The 22,558-nt window shown below is 50.2% G+C and overlaps 1 protein-coding gene across 1 annotated transcript in view; it reads left to right on the plus strand.

Annotated features, from left to right (window-relative positions):
- The first annotated feature begins 19,626 nt into the window (after window positions 1-19,626).
- LOC132836629 (forkhead box protein A2-like) overlaps window positions 19,627-22,558 on the plus strand; it is an 88,321-nt gene continuing 85,389 nt past the window's right edge. Inside the window, exon 1 of the mRNA XM_060856020.1 lies at window positions 19,627-19,698. Coding sequence (XP_060712003.1) covers window positions 19,627-19,698 — 72 coding nt within the window. The remainder of the gene's footprint in view (window positions 19,699-22,558) is intronic.

Here is a 22,558-nt window from a genome sequence, read left to right on the forward strand (position 1 = left end):
TCAGCCCCGCCCCTGTGTGTGTACAGGGCGGATACAGTCAGCCCCGCCCCTCTGTGTATGCAGGGTGGGTACAGTCAGCCCCGCCCCCATGCATATACGGGGTGAGTACACTCAGCCCCGCCCCCGTGTGTATACAGGGCGGATACAGTCAGCCCAGCCCCGTGTGTATACAGGGTGGATACAGTCAGCTCCGCCCCTGTGTGTGTACAGGGCGGATACAGTCAGCCTCGCCCCCGTGTGTGTACAGGGCAGATACAGTCAGCCCTGCCCCTGTGTGTATACAGGGCGGATACAGTCAGCCCCGCCCCCGTGTGTGTACAGGGCAGATACAGTCAGCCCTGCCCCAGTGTGTATGCCGGGTGGATATAGTCAGCCCCGCCCCCGTGTGTATACAGGGCGGGTACAGTCAGCCCCGCCCCCGTGTGTATACAGGGCAGATACAGTCAGCCCCGCCCCTGTGTGTATACAGGGCGGGTACAGTCAGTGCCAGCCCCGTGTGTATACAGGGTGAGTACAGTCAGCCCCGCCCCCATGTGTATACAGGGCGGGTACAGTCAGTGCCAGCCCCGTGTGTATACAGTGCGGGTACAGTCAGCCCCGCCCCCGTGTGTCTACTGGGCGGATACAGTCAGCCCCGCCCCCGTGTGTATACAGGGTGGATATAGTCAGCCCTGCCCCCGAGTGTATACAGGGCAGATACAGCCAGCCACGCTCCCGTGTGTATACAGGGTGGATACAGTAAGCCCCGCCCCCGTGTGTGTATACAGGGCGGATACAGTCAGCCCCGCCCTGTGTGTATACAGGGCAGATACAGTCAGCCCTGCCCCATGTGAATCCAGGGCGGATACAGTCATCCCCGCCCCCGTTTGTATACAGGGCGAGTACAGTCAGCCCCGCCCCCTGTGTATACAGGGTGGATACAGTCAGCTGCAGCCCCGTGTGTATACAGGGCGAGTACAGTCAGCCCCGTCCCCCTGTGTATACAGGGTGAGTACAGTCAGCCACGCCCCCGTGTGTATACAGGGTGGATACAGTCAGCTGCAGCCCCGTGTGTATACAGGGCGAGTACAGTCAGCCCCGTCCCCCTGTGTATACAGGGTGAGTACAGTCAGCCACGCCCCCGTGTGTATACAGGGTGGATGCAGTCAGCCCCGCCCCGGTGTGTATACAGGGTGAGTACAGTCAGCCCCACCCCCGTGTGTACACAGTGCGAGTACAGTCAGCCCTGCCCCCTTGTGTATACAGGGTGAGGACAGTCAGCCCTGCCCCTGTGTGTATACAGGGTGAGGACAGTCAGCCCTGCCCCTGTGTGTATACAGGGTGAGGACAGTCAGCCCCGTCCCCGTGTGTACACAGTGCGAGTACAGTCAGCCCCGCCCCCTTGTATATACAGGGTGAGTACAGTCAGCCCCACCCCCGTGTGTATACAGGGTGAGTACACTCAGCCCCGCCCCCGTGTGTACACAGGGTGGGTACACTCAGCCCCGCCCCCTTGTGTATACAGGGTGAGTACACTCAGCCCCGCCCCCGTGTGTACACAGGGTGAGTGCAGTCAGCCCCGCCCCCGTGTGTATACAGTTTGAGTAGTCAGCACCAGCGCCATGTGAATACAGTTTGAGTACAGTCAGCACCGACACTGTGTATACAGGGTGAGTACAGTCAGCACCAGCACTGTGTTATTCAGGGTGAATACAATCAGCACCAGCACCATGTGAATACAGTTTGAGTACAGTCAGCACCAGCACTGGGTAAAACCAGTTTGAGTACAGTCAGCACTGGCACCGGGTGAATACAGTGTGAGTATAGTCAGCACTGGCACCGTGTGTATACGGGCGAGTACAGTCAGCACTTGCACCATGTGAATATAGTGTGAGTACAGTCAGCACTGGCACCGGGTGAATACAGTCAGCACTGTCACAGTGTGAGTACAGTCAGCACCGACACAGAGTAACTGAAATTATACATTGAAAAATACCTTGATTGTTTGCTGAGTCTTTCATATGTTTGAATGCAGACACAAACACCCACATGCACACATAGACATATACATTTATGGGGTGAATTTGTACTTGCAGAGTTACATTGTACTTTGCTCAAAACCTGTATGAATCCATGTAAGACTCTGTTATCTCACTTTTTAGATTAGAATCAGTCTAAACATCCTGGCATAGACAGGGAACACAGGGGGCCAACACCTTCAACATATTGTCTAGCTATCACCAATTGTTACAGTTCACCTGAGAATGCAACTTTTAAAAAAAGTTTTGTGATTTACACATGAAAGAAGTGAAACTATCACTGTATTCTAACAGATAAAAAGTCAACAGACAAGGTACTTTTCAATGTATAATTTCAGTTACATCACACTGTAAACTTTTGCTGTAAATTCTATGTTTTCCAATTGTATTCTCCACAATCACCTGATGTTGGAGCAGCGCCCCGAAAGCTAGTGCTTCCAAATAAACCTGTTGGACTATAACCTGGTGTTGTGTGACTTTTGACTGTGTACACCCCAGTCCAACACCGGGTCTCTAAATCATATCTAGCACAGTGTGTGTGTCCTTGAAATGCTACTGGACGGAACCGAACTGTGTTTGTGACTGTAAGTATATTATTGAAGTTGGAAAAATGGATATGAGCCTCAGACAGATGGCGTCCAGGCACAGAGCATTGCAGGTCAAAGCCTTCCTGTATATAGATGATGGCGCCATTTGCTGCTCAGATCCACTGTCAGTGCACAGACCCATGAGCATCTGTGACCAGTTAGCACTGGCCATGGGAGCCACAGTAACTCGAAGCAAGAGCGAGGCCGTGGTCTTTGGGAATTGGGCCGACCGACCCTTTATACCCTTCACCATCAGGACAGATTACCCAAAGGCACCAGGAATGTGGTTTGGAGGGACCGAGGCTAGTGCAAACCTTGGGAGGAGTGTATTACCAAGGTAAGGCAGAAACTGGGCTTTTGTGAACACTGCTCCCTCTCCATTGCGTGTAAAAACTTGGCCATGAGGTGTGAGGTACTCTTTCTGTTGTTGTACATGGCACAGGTCTGTCCCATGCCCAGAGCCTGTGCCATTGCAGTCACCTGAGCCATCCTCCACTTCATCTAGAAATGCAAGATGGACCAGTATCTGCAGGGACTCCAAAATTCTAGATAAGGAGGGGAAGACGCCACCCTCAACCTGATGACAACCTATGTGTGTGGCTGCATCAAGTTGTGCATAGCGAAGGATGGGACTGGCTACGTTGCTACAGAACACTCTAAGTAGTTGGACCCTCATGGAGAAATTTGCAGAGAAAAGCACAATTGACCACAGTCCATCAGGAAGTGGTCAGCACCCAGCATTGTCAAGACCCTGCGGGAAAAGGAAAGGGTGAATCCTGTCACATGGTTCCCTGAGCAGACTGTCAAAGTCATTTGGCAGAATGCCTCACCATCAACAAGTTACCAACAAGCACCAAGATATAGCATGGCGGGTGGGGAGGAGGTCATGACCTGTCAGAGGCTCCATGTACACCCGGCCAGGCTGCAATGGTTTTTGTCGAGGTTCATCCCATGAGGCCGGACTCTACGGTCTGTTCCCCGGGGCACCTACCAAGACAAACATCGACTGCACCTGGGGGCGGTGGGGGGGCATCAACTCCGTGAAATACACTGTTTGGTCTGTCCTAAGCATGTTGGTCTTCCAGCGCAAGGAGTTGACCTCAATTGAGTGCTGCAGACTGGCACATTCCAAGCTCTGTGCTGAGGGACACACTGGGGCAGCTGCTGCCAAGGGACAGTGGGGAAAGACCACCATCTGAGGTCTCCCTGCTGAAGATAAATGGGGGTCTCTTCAGTTATTGGACCCCACCCCAGTGCCTCAAATGCACGTTAATATAACCTTGTACAAGTAAGAGATGTCTTTGGTTTGTTTGTCTGATGGAGTCAAACTCTAATGTTTTTTTTCTTCATAGAACCAAACTGCTTCAGGGACTGTGCACGTACATAAAGATATTTTTATGAGTAAAGTATATATTTAAAATTAAGAAGAACAGTCAGTGTGCACCCAATCAGCAATGTCATAATGCAAATGGTTTGGTCAATAACACAGTGCAGAGACTGTGAATGCTGTGAAAATGCAGAAATAGTGAGCCCAGGTTTAGGGAAGACCCTGTCACAGCAGCAATGGGAGCTAATAATTCAGCAAACTAATTATCCCGAGGTTCAAACTCAGGCTGTGATGACACAGCCTCAAATCCCATCATGGCAGATTAAATTTAAATTCAATTCATTCAAATCAAAATCTAGAATGGATACGTCCACTCATGGGGACCGACTGGTCGCAAAAGCCCATCACAGCTTTACTCAGTCTGACCTGCACATTCCTCCAGACCCACAGCATCGGGGTTGGCTCTTCACTGCTCTCTGAGAGTGGCCGAGTGAGACACTAAGTTCAAGGGGTAATTAGGGATGGGACAATAATGACTGGCCTCGCAAGAAAGAATACAGGAAAATAAACACGTGATGAGGGCTGGGTCAGTGTGAATACAGTGTCAACAGGAACAGTGTGATTATGGGGCACCAGGTAAAGTCCAAATGTAGTGAATTACGTAAAAATGGAGTTTGCACATTCCCCCCGTGTCTGCGTGGGTTTCCTCCGGGTGCTCCGGTTTCCTCCCACAGTCCAAAGATGTGCAGGTCAGGTGAATTGGCTATGCTCAATTACCCAGAGTGTTAAGTGCATTAGTCAGGGGTAACTGTAGGGGAATGGGTCTGGGTGGGTTACTCTTCAGGGGGTCGGTGTGGACTTGTTGGGCCGAAGGGCCTGTTTCCACACCGTAGGGAATCTAATCTAATCTAATTAACACTTGCTGCACTGATACAGTTGACACTGGTAGCATGGAAACAGCGGGGACACACACAGATGCAGTGGACACTTGTCATGAGTATACTGTTGGAGCGTAGATACAAATGGACTCTTGCTGACTGGGTACAGTGGATACTGCACAGGTTAAATATATACTCAATACACAGGACACCGTAGATACTGTCCTAGTGTGAATACAGTGCACACCGTCATTAGGTGGGTACAATGGATTTTGTCACCGGGCAGATACAGTGCACGATGTGGTAGTTTAGATGCCGTGGACTTTGTCCTCCGTGGATACAGTGGAAACTGTTGCAATGCAGATACCTGGGTACCTTGAATATTTCATCCAGTACTGAAGGTTCCTGAGCCTGGTGCGTGTGGATCCTCTGAACGGCTGAGAGATTGTGTAGCTGAGAGGGAAGATTGCTAGTGGCCCCATTTCAGAAATCCTGCTCTCTCTACCTGCTGTGTGAAAATAAAACCTCTCACTCTACATTTGCTTTGTTTGCAAAACACTTGAATTCAGTGCCCTCTGGTTCTCCATCTTCTTGTGGGGGAGAACAATCACTCCCTATATACTGTGGTCCAGACCCCTCATGATATTAGTGTGTCTAAGACAAGCTCTTTATTTTGTTGTCTTCACTGTCTGGCCAGTGTTTGAGTCAATGTTCTGCAGAACCCCTGAGGTTTCAGTCAGATTGCACAGCGCTGCTTCACCACTTGAGGGCAGCAAAGTACAACATCGCGCCGAAATGGCCTCAGCAACAATGGCCTGCCTTGACATAGCGCCATTAGCCCAATAACCCATATTAAGATGTTTCACGTGACTGGAAAACTAGTTGATCGTTTCAAACACATTAGAACATAAATGTTTCGTTGCCAGGTTCTTCTTTTAGCGCTAGTAATAGGAAAGGTCTGGGAACAAAGAGATTGTGAATGTGGGTTTCAACTGCAGAGGAAGGGGAAAGGGGTGGAGGTTGTGAAGACCAGCCTGTCCTCCATCTGCTAGAGGCAGGGATAGATGCTGCCAACAGGTTACATCAGAACAAGCTCCCCTGGGGATGCTATTGTTCCTGAAGATTGGACCACAGTGGGATCAGACTCCAGTCTGGGCTAGCGACAGAATGCTGTCCAAACTGAGGTTGGTCTCTGGTCTGGGCTGACCCTCCCTCTGGCTGTTGGTGACTTTCCTCAGGTTCGGGGAGGGGGATCAACGAAGATTTCACCTGAGGAAAACTAACATCTCACGAGTCACTGTGAAATGAAAACTCATGCACACAAAACCCAGTGGCTCAGTGGTTAACCCTGCTGCCTCACAGCACCAGGGACACTGATTCAATACCGACCCTCTGGTGACTGTGTGGAGTTTGCACATTCTCCCTGTGGTTTCCTCCCACAGCCCAAAGATGTGCAGGTCAGGTGGACTGGCCATGCTAAATTGCCCCATTAGAGCCAGGGATAGGTCTGAATGGTGATGCTCTTCAGAGGGTTGCTGTGGACCTGAGGGGCCAAATGGCCTGAGCGAGGTAACTGATGGTGATTTAACCTGAGGGTCACCACAATCTCAGGTGAGAGGGGAGGTTGAGAAGGAGTCTTCCTGGTATCCTCAACGGGTGGATGGGGATTGAACCCAACTTGTTGGCATCATACTACGCTGCAAACCAACTGTCCAGGCCACTGAGCTAAACCTACCCCTCCCCCTTCACACAACTACCATCCACACATACACCCACCCTCCCTCATACATCTACAGATACCAACACACACTGACAGCTATGTATACACCCAGAGAGACACACACCTACACCAACACACATCTACATGGGCAAATGCATGTATACGGTCACATGCACACACATATACATTCACACGCACACATATATACACTCACATGCACGCATATATACATTCACATGCACACATATATACACTCACATGCACACATATATACATTCACACGCACACATATATACACTCACAAGCACACATATGAGTGCATACAGGCGGCACGGTGGCACAGCAGTTAGCACTGCTGCCTCACAGCACCAAAGACCCGGGTTCAATTCCCGCCTCAGGCAACTGACTGTGTGGAGTTTGCACATTCTCCCCGTGTCTGCGTGGGTTTCCTCCGGGTGCTCCAGTTTCCTCCCACAGTCCAAAGATGTGCGGGTCAGGTGAATTGGCCATGCTATATTGCCCGTAGTGTTAGGTAAGGGGTAAATGTAGGGGAATGGGTGGGTTGTGCTTCGGCGGGTCGGTGTGGACTTGTTGGGCCGAAGGGCCTATTTCCACACTGTAAGTAATCTAATCTAAAAAAAAATCCATTCACATGCCCACATACAAAGTCGTGCCGATACACACTGGCACACACACCCTTCACATTTCCTATTAGGTTTGTAGAGGGAGGTGTATCAAGCTGTAGGTCTCTGTCTTCAATGCTGGACTCCTGCCCGGCTGTCCACAATGTTCCCGAAATGTTCCTCCAACCCTCCCTTGTTGATATTGAGCAGGTGCCACATTCCCCTTACCAGGCACACCACAATCAAGGTTTGTTCTTTTTTTGTTTTGCTTCCAGTGTGGACACTTAGTTGTCTTTCTAACCAATCTGCAGGAGTATCAGTGTCACCCTCATGTCTGGGACACACAGACACATACAAGAAACACGCAAAGACACGCACACAAACATGCACACAGAGACACGCAGACACACACAAAGACACACACATAGATACACAGAAAGACACACACAGACACAAACAGGCACAAACACAGACAGACGCACAGACACCATACACACAGAAACACACACACACACGCACACACACAAATACACATAGACACAGATGCAAACAGACACCCACATTGGCGCACAGAGACACACACACAGACCCACACACATAAACACAGACACATGCACACAGGCAGACACACAGACACCATACACACAGAAACACAGGCAGACACACACACACAAATACACATAGACACAGATGCACACAGACACCCACATTGACACACAGAGATGCACACACAGGCCCACACACACACACACACAGACACATACACACAGGCAGACACACACAGACATACACACACACACAATTACACATAGACACAGATGCACACATTGACACACAGAGACGCACACAGACCCACACACATAAACACAGACGCACGCACACAGGCAGACACACATGTCCACCTGACTGGCAGTCAGAGAAGCTGTTTAAATCTCTCTCCTGTTCCTCCCGAGTCCCTCACTAAGTTATTTTGAGAAGCTGTGTGTATTGTTTTCACAGCAGGAGAACAGGCCCATTCGCCCCATCTGCTCCCATGCTTGTTTTATGCTTTGCAGGTTCCTCCAGCCACCCTGTTTGACCCCTACCCACCCCTATTTATCACAGCTTCCCGGAATGAAAGTTACACAGCGTCCCTGAATTCCAAAAGGGCTGGGGCAGAGTGTGTTTACTGAAAAGGAAATCGGAGAATGGAAGAGACATTGCAGAGTAGAAATGGACATTTTTGTGGCGGACCCCTGACTGCGGCTGCCCTCGCTCTGTTGTTGTTGTATAGGCTGAGAGAGACAGAAGGGAATCCTTTCAGACATTTCACATTTCAGCGCCACAGCGAATAACAATTATTCCAGGATTTATTTTTGTTGCTCGTTCTTCAGCCCTAGAGACAGAGAAAAATTAAGTCCCACGTCCAAATGGGAGCCGCAGGAGATTCTAACCTTCCCCATTCTGCTGTATTCAGACTATTCTGCAGTTTAATGTTGCTTTCCACTCTGCCCCAGACTCTTCTACCCCTCTCAACCACCACCCTTTCCCCCATTCTATTCCTAGGCCTGTTCTGGTTTAATTGCCTCTATGCTGTTCGTATCACCCACTCACTGTGGTAGCAACTTCCACTCCCTGAGCACTCTCTGGAATGTAGTCATCTCTCCTGAATACCCCATCCTGGATTTTCTTGGGGACGGTCTTACGTGGAAGGTCTCAAGTTGCTGTCTCCCTCACAAAAGGGAATGTTTACTCTATGCCCACTGGATCAAACCTTTCAGCATTTCCCTCTCAGTGCCCTCTCAGTCTTCTCTTTTCATAGTTAAAAATCTCACAGCACCAGGTTTTGGTCCAACAGGCTTATTTGGAAGCACTAGTTTTCGAGGCCCTGTTCCCTCATCTAGTGGGGCAGGATCATAAGATACAAAATTTACAGCTAAAGATCACAATATCATGCAATTAAAACAGTATATTGAATGATTTAAGTGTGTGACAGTGCGATCTTTTACTGTAAATTCTGTGGCTTATGATCCTGTCCCACAACCATCTGATGAAGGAGGGTCGCTTTGAAAGCTAGTGCTTCGTAATAAACCCGTTGGACTATAACCTGGTGTTGTGTGATTTTTAACTTTGTCCACCCCAGTCCGACACCAGCTCCTCCACATCATTCTTTTTTTCAAGGGAGACCCGGCCTCACAGTCTCATATTCGTTGCCAGGCGATGTGGGATCAGTGGCAAGGTAATCGATCTCCTGGACAGCTCTTGAACTGCGTGGCTTGGTCAGCCCTTTTCGAGGGCAGTTTAGAGTCAACCCAGTGCTGTGGGTCTGGAGTCACTTGTAGGCCAGACCAGGTAAACTTGGCAGATTTCCTGACAAAAGGACATCAGCAAACATTGAAGTTAATTTCATGATCACCATTTTTTTAAAATCCAGGTTTTTAATTAATTCAAATTTCACCGTCAGCCATGGTGGGGTTTGAACACACATCTCCAGGAATGTAGCCTGGAGCTCTGCATTTACTGGTCTACTGACATTATGGCTACACCACTGTCCCCATACGACCCACAGTTTCCTATGTGTTCCCCGGAATATCCGATAACATCCTTCAAAATCTCCCCAGCATCCACTCCAGTGCCCCAATTTTCTCTTGATAATGTAGCAACCAGCCTGAGAGGCAATGGGTTCTGGGTTGTACTGGCCCCTGAGTGACCATGTGCTCCTGAGTGACCATGTGCCCCTGAGTGACCATGTTCCCCTGAGTGACCATGTGCCCCTGAGTGACCATGTGACCCTGAGTGACCATGTGCCCCCTGAGTGACCATGTGCCCCTGAGTGACCATGTGCTCCCGAGTGACCATGTGCTCCCGAGTGACCATGGGCCCCCTGAGTGACCATGTGCCCCTGAGTGACCATGTGCTCCCGAGTGACCATGTGCTCCCGAGTGACCATGGGCCCCCGAGTGACCATGTGCTCCCGAGTGACCATGTGCTCCTGAGTGACCATGTGCTCCCGAGTGACCATGTGCCCCCTGAGTGACCATGTGCCCCTGAGTGATCATGTGCTCCCGAGTGACCATGTGCTCCCGAGTGACCATGTGCCCCTGAGTGATCATGTGCTCCCGAGTGACCATGTGCTCCTGAGTGACCATGTGCCCCCTGAGTGACCATGTGCCCCTGAGTGACCATGTGATCCTGAGTGACCATGTGCCCCTTTTGTGACCATGGGCCCCATGAGTGACCACGTGCCCCTGGGTGACCATGTGCCCCTGAGTGACCATGTGCCACTGAGTGACCATGTGCCCCTTGAGTGGCCATGGGCCCCTTGAGTGACCATGTCCCTCTGAGTGACCATGTCACTCTGAGTGACCATGTGCCACGAATGACCATGGATTCCTGAGTGGCCATGTGCCCCGAGTGCCCATGTGCCCCTGAGTGACCATGGATCCCTAAGTGACCATGTGCCCCTGAGTGACCAATATGCTCCCGAGTGACCATGAGCCCCTGAGTGACCATGTGCCCCAGAGTGACCATGTGCCCCTGAGTGTCCATGGATCCCTGAGTGACCATGTGCCCCTGAGTGACCATGTCCCCCTGAGTGACCATGGATCCCTGAGTGACCATGTGCCCCTGAGTGACCATGTTCCCCTGAGTGACCATGGATCCCTGGCTGACCATGTGCCCCTTGAATGACCATGGATCCTTGAGTGACCATGTGCCCCTGAGTGACCATGTTCCCCTGAGTGACCATGGATCCCTGAGTGACCATGTGCCCCTTGAATGACCATGGATCCCTGAGTGACCATGTGCCCCAGAGTGACCATGGATCCTTAAGTGACCATGTGCCCCTGAGTGACCAATGTGCTCCCGAGTGACCATGAGCCCCTGAGTGACCATGTGCCCCAGAGTGACCATGTTCCCCTGAGTGACCATGGATCCCTGAGTGACCATGGATCCCTGGCTGACCATGTGCTCCTTGAATGACCATGGATCCCTGAGTGACCATGTGCCCCTGAGTGACCATGTTCCCCTGAGTGAACATGGATCCCTGGCTGACCATGTGCCCCTTGAATGACCATGGATCCCTGAGTGACCATGTGCTCCTGAGTGACCAGGTGCCCCAAGTGACCACGTGCCCCGTGTGACCACGTGCTCCTGGTGACCATGTGCCCCTTGAGTGACCATGTCCCACTGAGTGACCATGTGCCCCTGAGTGAACATGTGCCCCTTTTGTGACCATGTGCCCCATTTGTGACCATGGGCCCCATGAGTGACCATGTGCCCCAAGTGACCACGCGCTCCTGAGTGACCCTGTGCCCCTGAGTGACCACGTGCTCCTGAGTGACCATGGATCTCTAAGTGACCATGTGCCCTTGAGTGACTATGACCCCTGAGTGACCATGTGCTCCTGAGTGACCATGGATCCCTGGAGTGACCATGTGCCCCTCAGTGACCCGGTGCCCCTTGAGAGAACTTGTGCTTCCGAGTGACCATGTGCTCTTGAGTGACCATATGCCCCTTGAATGACCATGGATCCCTGATTTACCATGACCCCTGAGTGACCATGACCCCTGAGTGACTAAGTGCCCCTGAGTGACCATGTCCCCCTGAGTGACCATGTGCCCCTTGAATAACCATGGATCCCTGAGTGACCATGTGCTCCTGAGTGACCATGTGCCCCTTGAGTGACCATGGATCCCTGAGTGACCATGTGCTCCCGAGTGACCATGGATCCCTGAGTGACCATGCCCCTCTGAGTGACCATGGATCCCTGAGTGACCATGTGCCCCTGAATGACCATGTCCCCCTGAGTGGCCATGGATCCCTGAGTGACCATGTGCCCCTGAGTGACTATGACCCCTGAGTGACCATGTGCTCCTGAGTGACCATGGATCCCTGAGTGACCATGTGCCCCTTGACTGACCATGTGCCCCTCAGTGACCATGTGCCCCTTGAGTGACCATGTGTTCCCAAGTGACCATGTGCCCCTGAGTGACCATGTGCCCTTTGAGTGACCATGGATACCTGAGTGACCATGGATCCCTGATTGACCATGACCCCTGAGTGACCATGACCCCTGAGTGACTAAGTGCCCCTGAGTGACCATGTTCCCCCTGAGTGACCATGTGCCCCTTGAATAACCATGGATCCCTGAATGACCATGTGCTCCTGAGTGACCATGTGCCCCATGACTGACCATGGATCCCTGAGTGACCATGTGCCCCTTGAGTGACCATGAAACCCTGAGTGACCATGTGCCCCTTGACTGACCATGTGCCCCCGAGTGACCATGAGCCCCCTTAGTGACCACATGCCCCTTGAGTGACTATGTGCCCCTGATTGACTATGGATCCCTGAGTGACCATGGGCCCCTGCGTGACCATGTGCCCCTTGAGTGACCATGTGCCCTTGGGTGACCATGTGCCCCTGAGTGACCATGTATCGCTGAGTGACCATGGGCCCCCTGAGTGACCATATACCCTTGAGTGACCATGGATCCCTGAGTGACCATGTGCCCTTGAGTGACCATGGATCCCTGAGTGACCATGTGCTCCTTGAGTGACCATGTGCCCTTGAGTGACCATGGGCCCCCTGAGTGACCATGGATCCCTGAGTGACCATGTGCCCTTGAGTAACCATGGGCCCTGAGTGACCATTTGCCCCTGAGTGGACATGTACCCCTGAGCGATCATAGGCCCCCTGAGTGACCATGTGCCCCTGAGTGACCATGTGCCCTTGAGTGACCATGGATCCCTGAGTGACCATGTGCTCCTTGAGTGACCATGTGCCCTTGAATAACCATGGGTTCCATGAATGACCATTTGCCCCTGAGTGGACATGTACCCCTGAGCGATCATGGGGCCCTTGAGTGATCATATGCCCCTGAGTGACCATGTGCCCCTGAGTGCCAACGTGCCCCTCAGTGACCATGTGCCCCCTGAGTGACCATGTGCCCCTGAGTGACCATGTGCCACTCAGTGACCATGGCCCCAGAGTGACCATGGGTCCCTGAGTGACCATCAGCCCCCTGAGAGGCAACGGACACTGATGTGACTGGATAGGGGGGGAGACTTAGTAACCTTTCTGTTCAGGGGTCAGCATATTTATAACCTTTGCCCTGTGAGGTTGGGGGGTATTTAATAACCATTGGTCTGTGGGTCAGTGGGATTTAGTGACCTTTGCTGTGGGGTTACAGCTATCTGTAACCTTTACCCTGTGTGTTAGGGGATTAACAACCGTTGCTCTGTGTACCAGGGGGTGGGGGGGAGCTGGTCACCTTTAAGCTGAGGTGAGAGGGAGAATCAGTCACTTTGTTAGTGGTTCAGGGGGAGTTCATGATCTCTGCCATGGGGTCAGAATGGGAATGACCTTTACCCTGTAGGCAAGGATGAGAAGTTGACGTCCAAGTGCCGCTGTTTGGTTGGTGTTTGAGTTGTTGGTGATGAAGGGAGAGCACCAGTCACTGTTTAATTTTCTTTGCAGTTTCTCTCGGACGCAGCTCTGAACACACAGGGGTTCCTGAGCAGCAGGAGCAGCTGCCAAGGCAGTGGCACGGGACTCTGAAGGCAGCAAATGCATCATCGGTGTGTCGTACTCACAGGCCGCCTGACTGCGCCTCTCTGCGACTCTGAAAATGAATGGTGCCCATTAGGGCCAGTGGCCTCCCCTCCCGGCTGCTTGGCAGTAGCCATCAATCACTTCACCATGTACAGCGCGAGAGTGAAAACAAAAGCAAAGGTGTTTGGACTCTGTATCGCTGCCAAGTTCCTGTCCTGATGTTTACCTTTGGTGTAGTGTGTCACAGGGAGAGCTAAAGCCAAATGTTTATCAACGGGCCACAGATCTGTTACAGGGAGGCCAGTCAGTTCACTGTCTCCGTGTCAGCTCTCTGACTGAGGCCGCCGAAGATTGGAACCTCGGGGGCTTTTCTCTCAGGTGCTGGATACCGGGTGGAAGTTGGTTAGCTCAGTTGGCTGGATGCCTGGTTTGAGATGCCAGCAGCATGGGCTCGAATCTCACGGTTCTCCTCCTGCACCTCCACCCCCCCACCCTTGCCTGAGGTCTCCAGGGCTTTATATTGTGCATTCTGGGTAATCCCGGCTGCTACGGGGTACAGTGGGAATTCTGGGTAACCCCGGCTGCTGCGGGATACAGTGGGAATTCTGGGTAACCCCGGCTGCTGTGGGGTACAGTGGGAATTCTGGGTAACCCCGGCTGCTGTGGGGTACAGTGGGGATTCTGGGTAACCTCGGCTGCTGCGGGTTACAGTGGGAATTCTGGGTAACCCCGGCTGCTGCGGGATACAGTGGGAATTCTGGGTAACCCCGGCTGCTGTGGGGTACAGTGGGAATTCTGGGTAACCCCGGCTGCTACGGGGTACAGTGGGAATTCTGGGAAACCCCGGCTGCTGCGGGATACAGTGGGAATTCTGGGTAACCCCGGCTGCTGCAGGGTACAGTGGGAATTCTGGGTAACCCCGGCTGCTGCGGGATACAGTGGGAATTCTGGGTAACCCCGGCTGCTGTGGGGTACAGTGGGGATTCTGGGTAACCCCGGCTGCTGCGGGATACAGTGGGAATTCTGGGTAACCCCGGCTGCTGTGGGGTACAGTGGGAATTCTGGGTAACCCCGGCTGCTACGGGGTACAGTGGGAATTCTGGGTAACCCCGGCTGCTGCAGGGTACAGTGGGAATTCTGGGTAACCCCGAGTGCTGCGGGTTACAGTGGGGAGACGTCGCCTGGTTTCTGCTGTGTCCTGACTATGGCTCAGTTGGCATATCACTCCCCCTCCCCCATTCCAAGCCCTGCTCCAAGACCTCAAGCATAGCCATCGAGGGCGTGACTGAGGGAGTGCTACCCTGTCAGAGGCTCCCTCTTTCAAATATGCCAACGCTCTAGGCACTCTGTCCGGCGAAGGTAAACAATTCTGGCACCCTGTTTTGACGGAGGAGTGGGTAAATTCTCCAGGGTGGCCTGGCCAATTTTTCAACACTTCACATCCATGAACATCTCAGAAAAAGAGATGCTCACATAGTTGTTCATGGGAGCTTGCTGTGTGCAAACTGGGAGAGACGTTTCCCGGCGACTCTACATCTTGAAATGAGTTCTCTGTCTGCGAGACACTTTGAGGCTGCTGGCTGGTTGTGACGGGTGCTAGACGAATGAAAGTCTTTGTTTTTAACACCCACCCATCTGCCGCCACGCACGGCCAACCTTTGCACGCCGTACGCTTCCTCGTTCGGTGCTCGCACGCACACAGATCGTTTAGAATAGATTAGCTTCCCTACAGTGTGGAAACAGGCCCTTCGGCCCAACAAGTGCACACTGGCCCTCCGAAGAGAAACCCACCCAGACCCATTCCCCTACCCTATATTTACCCCTGACTAATGCACCTAACAATACAGGCCAATTCACCCTAACCTGCACATGTTTGGATTGTGGGAGGAAACCGGAGCACACCCACGCAGACACGGGGAGAATGTGCAGAATGTGCAAACTCCACATAGACAGTCGTCAGAGGCTGGAATCGACCCTGGGACCCTGGTGCTGTGAGGCAGCAGTGCTAACCACTGAGCCACCGTGCCACCTTAGCTGTACAAAGCTTACTGTGTATCCCCCCTCTCCGGGACGCACAGCTGAATGCTTTAGAATCTGTATACAGATGTATACAGCTCCAGGGAGCAGGGGTGTGGCTGCAGAGGTGGTGGTGGCATATGAGGAAGCTCTTCAGCCTGACTGCCTGCCCCCTGTCTGCGTGCCCAGGTACTGGGGCACGTGGTATCCTCCGAAACACGCAAGGTCCTCCATACCCGTGGGTGGCACTGTGGCTCAGTGGTTAGCACTGCTGCCTCACGGCACCAGGGACCCAGGTTCGATTCCGGCCTCGGATGACTATCTGTGTGGAGTTTGCACATTCTCCCTGTGTCTGCGTGGGTGTGCTCCGGTTTCCTCCCACAGTCCAAAGATGTGCAGGTCAGGGTGGATTGGCCATGCTAAATTGCCTGTAGTGTTCAGGGATGTGTGGGTTAGGTGCATTAGTCAGGGGCAAATTTAGAGCAATCGGGTAAGGGGAATGGGTCAGGGTAGGTTACTCTTCGGAGGGTTGGTGTGGACTTGTTGGGCCGAAGGGCCTGTTTCCACACTGTAGGGATTCTGTGATCTTTGATTACTATGCATAAGTGAGGACTGCAGATGCTGGAGATTAGAGTCAAAAGTGTGGTGCTGGAAAAGCACAGCAGGTCAGACAGCATCTGAGGAACATAAGTCCTTCATCAGGATTCCATCAGGGGTGGAATCAGTCACACTCATTCCTTAAATACAAAATATGGTGAACATGGGTGGAATTAGTCACACTCTTTACACACTCACTGTGGTGAACACAGGGGTGGAATCGGTCACACTCACTCCTTTCACATTCACAATAGTGAACACAGGGTGGAATCAATCATACTTACTCCTTACACACTCACTATATTGAACAAGGGGTGGAATCAGTCATACTCACTCCTTACACACTCACTATAGTGAACGCACGGGATGGAATCAGTCACACTTGCTCCTTACACACTCACTATAGTGAACACAGGGGTGGAATCAGTCACACTTGCTCCTTACACACTCACTATAGTGAACAGAGGTGGAATCAGTCACAGTTACTCTTCACACACTCAATTTAGTGAACACAGGGGTGGAATCAGTCACACTCACTCCTTACACCCTCAATACAGTGAACACAGGGGTGGAATCAGTCACACTCACTCCTTACACACTCAATATAGTGAACACAGGGGTGGAATCAGTCACACTTGCTCCTTACACACTCAATATGGTGAACACATGGGGATGGAATAGGTGCTAACTGGTGTTTTGTTTGGAGATGGACGAACGCTCTGGGGTAAAGAGACGGGAGGGGCAGGGAATCTGTTTGAGAGACCCGGCCCACTTGCAAGGTTCTGTACTGGACAGATTCTGAGAAGTGGGGTGCGGTGCTGCCTCACAGCGCCAGGGACCCGGGTTCGATTCCAGCCTCGGGCGATTGTGTGTGGAGTTTGCACGTTCTTCCCTCCGTGTCTGCGTGGGTTTCCTCCCACAGCCAGAAGATGCGCTGGTTAGGGTGGACTGGCTGTAGGAAATGTGGGGTTACAGGGATAGGGATAGGGTCTGGGTGGGATGCTGTTCGGTGGGGTGGGGTGGTCTCTCTGGGCTGATTGGCCGGCGTCTTTGCTGTCAGGATTGTATGAAGTCCCGTATCCTTAAGGTGTCGAGACAGAAATGCTAGTTTAACAAAACTAAAACTTAAAAAGTTGGTTGCTATGGAGCAATGGTCTAAGTCAGATACATCATCCCCACGTTTTACTGCTATTTTTTCCATCTGATTGGAAAGGGAGTGGGAGCAGAATGTAAGTTCAGTTCAGCTTATATCTTTCAACTTGTTGAAAGCACTGGGCAGGACAATTAACTGCAGGTAGCTAACTGATGGAGGAGCGTCACTCCGAAAGCTAGTGCTTCCAAATAAACCTGTTGCACTATAACCTGGTGATGTGTGACTTTTAACTTTGTCCACCCCAGTCCAACACCATCACCTCCTCATCCTGGCTCTCCAGGAGAGTCAAAGAGAATCACACAGTACGGGAAGAGGCCCTTCGACCCGTCGAGTTTTTACCAGTAAAGAGGCATTACAACCTCCCTTCAGGGGCTCCCGTTGCCTCCCACAGTCTAAAGGTGTGCAGCTCAGGGTGGTTTGGCCATGCCATGTTGCCCGTAGTGTCAGCCATGGGCAATGCAGGGGGACAGGCACAGGGCAGGAGTTGGGATAGTCTTCAGAGGGAAGGTGTGGGCTCAATGGGCTGAATGGTCTGCTTCCACACTGTAGGGATTCTATGATTCTAGATTCTGGATTAGTGGTGCTGGAAGAGCACAGCAGTTCAGGCAGGATCCGAGGAGCAGTTTCCAGAATCTGGTTTCCAGCATCTGCAGTCATTGTTTTTACCTCTTCTATGATTCTAGTCCCATCTTCCCACACCAAGCTCACAGCCTTCAATGTTATGGCACGTCAAGTGCTCATCTCAGTATTTTTGAAAGGTTCAGAGGTTTCCCTCCTCAACTACCCTCCATTCCACCCTCTGGCAACCAAAGTTTTCCTCCAATTCCCCTCTAATCTGCTATTCACTGTAAAATTATGCCCCCTTGTTAAGTGATCCTTCCGCTGAGAAAAACAACTCCTTCCTAAAATCCACCCAGTCCAGGCCCCTCACTTTCTTTAACACCCCGATTAGGTTCCCCCTCCCTCCAATCATCTCTGCCCTAAAGGACCATAGAACGTAGAACAATACAGCGCAGAACAGGTCCTTAGGCCCTCAATGTTGCGCCGACCTGTCAACTATTCTCAGCTCGTCCCCCTACACTAATGGGATGGCATGGTGGCTCAGTGGTCAACACTGTAGTCTCACAGCACCAGGGTCCCAGGTTCGATTCCACCTTCGGGCGACTGTCTGTGTGGAGTTTGCACATTCTCCCCGTGTCTGCGTGGGTTTCCTCCGGGTGCTCCGGTTTCCTCCCACAATCCAAAGGTGTGCAGGTTAAGGTGAATTGGCCATGCTAAATTGCCCATAGTGTGTTAGGTGCATTAGTCAGGGGTAAATGGGTGGGCTACTCTTTGGAGGATCGGTTTGGGCTGAAGGGCCTGTCCTCACACTGTAGGGAATTGAATCTAATCTATCCCATCAACATCTGTGTGCTTATCCAATCTTCATATTGGACTCAAAACCTTATCTCTGGAACTGCTGAACCTCCAGCAGTCCTCAATATTCCTCATGGAACTGGCTTCAGGATTGTTTTGGAGGGGGAGAGAAGGTGAGGGATTGAGGGAGAGAAGACAAAATTTCTAATTTCTGGCAGCAGAGGACGCTACCGTTACCCAGGTCTGTCCAAGATCCAGCCAACCTCTCAGTTGGCTTCTCAATTCCAATAGCATTGCTCTCTCTCTCTCCCTCCTGACACCACACCTCAGGGGATCAGTTAATCAGTAACTGGTCCTACAGTCTCTCTCCTTCTCAAACACACACACACAGTTGTGCTCCTGAAGTTCTCAAGCGGACCAAGAGAGAGACTACTGGAGCTGGAAGTGGTGGGGAGATGATTTGGGGACCATCATCTTGACTTTCCCCCAAGTGCTGGGCTACCTTCGGACGGCGACTCGGGGAAGGAACTCACCGGACCCAAGCCCCCTTCCAAGTCGGCGCCTCAAACTCTCTCCTCCAACTCTAATTCTCTCTCTGGGATACTTCTGCTCATTTGGGAAGCTGGAGATTTGAACCTCCCACCGCCCGAGTGAATTGGAATACAATTCCGGAGCCAGAGGAATTTTAATGCAGCGTTACATCTCCATTTGGTTCCTTCGCCTCATTTGATTTCTTTTTAAAAATTCCTCATCTCTCTCCCAGCCCCTCGTTTATTTAAAAAACACACACACACACACACACACACTGCAAGAGACAATGTTGGGTTCGGTGAAAATGGAATGCCATGAAGTGTCGGACTGGAACAGTTTGTATTCTGAGCCGAGCGAGGTTAGTATGAACATGCCCAGCAGCGGGACCTGTCCCAGGTGCTTCCCTGTCTGTGTTTTTTTGGGGGGATTTGTTTGGAAGTTTGTATCCCAGGTGGACACGGAGTGAGCTACTTGCTCTCAGTTCCCCCAGGCTAACCCCTGCCCTCTTGGTTGTCACATACATCGCATCGCCACAGGGCTCAACCAGAGCCGGACACTGGGAATACACCAGGAAAGCTGCTCATTCATTCACCATCTCTGTCATTGAAGGATCGCAGCGGGTCGATGGTTACTGTATTCATAGCAGCGTGTAAACGTCGGCATTCACATTGTCACTGTGTTTATATCACTGTCAGTGTGTGTGTTTATATCAGTGTGTCACTGTGTGCTTATATCACTATCAGTGTGTGTGTTTATATCACTGTCAGTGTGTGTGTTTATATCAGTGTGTCAGTGTGTGCTTATATCACTGTCAGTGTGTGTGTTTATATCACTGTCAGTGTGTGTGTTTATATCAGTGTGTCACTGTGTGTTTATATCACTGTCAGTGTGTGTGTTTATATCAGTGTGTCACTGTGTGCTTATATCACTATCAGTGTGTGTGTTTATATCACTGTCAGTGTGTGTGTTTATATCAGTGTGTCACTGTGTGCTTATATCACTGTCAGTGTGTGTGTGTGTTTATATCACAGTGTCAGTGCGTGTTTATATCACTGTGTCAGTGTGTGTATTTATATCAGTGTGTCAGTGTGCGTGTTTATACCACTGTGTCAGTGAGTGTGTTTATGTCACTGAGTCAATGTGTGTATTTATATCAGTGTGTCATTGAGTGTGTTTATATCACAGTGTCAGTGTGTGTTTACATCAGTGTGTAAGTGTATGTGTTTATATCAGTGCGTCAGCAAGTGTGTTCATAATAGTGTGTCAGTGTGTGTGTTTATATCAGTGTGTCAGTGTGTGTGTGTTTATATTAGTGTGTCAGTGTAGTTGTTTATATCAGTGTGTCAGTGTGTGTTTATATCACTGTGTCAGTGTGTGTGTTTATATCAGTGTTTAAGTGTGTGCGTTTATATCAGTGTATCAGGATGTGTGTTTACATCACTGTGTCACTGAGTGTGTTTATATCAGTGTATCAGGGTGTGTTTATATTAGTGCGTCAGTGTGGGTATTTATATCAGTGTGTCACAGTGTGTTTATATTAGTGTGTCAGTGTGGGTGTTTATATCAGTGTGTCAGTGTGTGTGTTTATATTATTGTGTCAGTGAATGTGTTTATATCAGTGTGTCAGTGTGTGTGTTCATATCAGTGTGTCCATGTGTGTGTTTATATCACAGTGTCAGTGTGTGTGTATCAGTGTGTCACTAAATGTGCGTACTATCAGTGTGTCAATGTGTGTGTTTATATCACTGGTTCAGTGTGTGTGTTTATATCAGTGTTTAAGTGTGTGTGTTTATATCAGTGCATCAGGGTGTGTGTTTATATCAGTGTGTCAGTGTATGTTTATATTAGTGTGTCAGTGTGGGTATTTATATCAATGTGTCACTGAGTGTGTTTATGTTAATGTGTCAGTGTGTGTGTTTATATCAGTGTGTCAGTGTGTGTTTATATCACAGTGTCAGTGTGTGCTTTTATCACTGTATCACTGAGTGTGTTTGTATCAGTGTATCAGTGTGTGTGTTTGTATCAGTGTGTCAGTGTGTGTTTATATCACAGTGTCAGTGTGTGTTTATATCACTGTGTCACTGAGTGTGTTTATATCAGTGTATCAGTGTGTGTTTATATTAATGTGTCAGTGTGGGTATTTATATCAGTGTTCACTGAGTGTGTTTATATTAGTGTGTCAGTGTGTGTGTTTATATCAGTGTGTCAGTGTGTGTGTTTATATTATTGTGTCAGTGAATGTGTTTATATTAGTGTATCACTGTGGGTATTTATACCAGTGTGTCACTGAGTGTGTTTATATCAGTGTATCATTGAGTGCGTATATATGAGTGTGGCAGTGTGTGTGTTTATATCACTGAGTCAGTGTGTGTGTTTCTATCAGTGTGTCAGTGAGTGTGTTTATATCACAGTGTCAGTGTGTGTGTTTATATCAGTGTATCAGTGTGTGTGTTTACATTATTGTGTTAGTGAATGTGTTCATATTAGTGTATCACTGTGGGTATTTATACCAGTGTGTCACTGAGTATGTTTATATCAGTGTATCATTGAGTGCGTGTATATGAGTGTGTCAGTGTGTGTGTTTATATCACTGTGTCAGTGTGTATGTTTCTATCAGTGTGTCACTGAGTGTGTTCATATCAGTGTGTCTGTGTGTGTTTATATCACAGAGTCAGTGTGTGTGTGATTATATCAGTGTGTCAGTGTGTGTGTTTATATCACTGGTTCAGTGTGTGTTTATATCACTGGTTTAGTGTGTGTTTATATCAGTGTGTCACTGCGTATGTGTTCTATGAGTGTGTCAGTGAATGTGTTTATATCACTGTGTCAGTGTGTGTGTGTTTATATCAGTGTGTATATTTATATCAGTGTGTCAGTGTGTGTATTTGTATTACTGTATCAGTATGTATGTTTCTGTCAGTGTGTCAGTGTGTGTGTGTATGTATCAGTGCGTCAGCGAGTGTGTTCATATTAGTGTGTCAGTGTTCTGTTTATAGCAGTGTGTCAGTGTGTGTGTTTATATCAGTGTGTCAGTCTGTGTGTTTATATTAGTGTGTCAGTGTAGTTGTTTATATCAGTTTATCGGTGAGTGTGTTTATATCAGTGTGTCACTGAGTGTGTGTTCTATCAGTCTGTCAGTGAGTATATTTATATCACTGGTTCAATGTGTGTGTTCTATCAGTGTGTAAGTGTATGTGTTTATATCAGTGTGTCAGTGT

Source organism: Hemiscyllium ocellatum, chromosome 47 (genome assembly GCF_020745735.1).
Source record: "Hemiscyllium ocellatum isolate sHemOce1 chromosome 47, sHemOce1.pat.X.cur, whole genome shotgun sequence".
In the NCBI taxonomy this organism is placed as follows: domain Eukaryota; kingdom Metazoa; phylum Chordata; class Chondrichthyes; order Orectolobiformes; family Hemiscylliidae; genus Hemiscyllium; species Hemiscyllium ocellatum.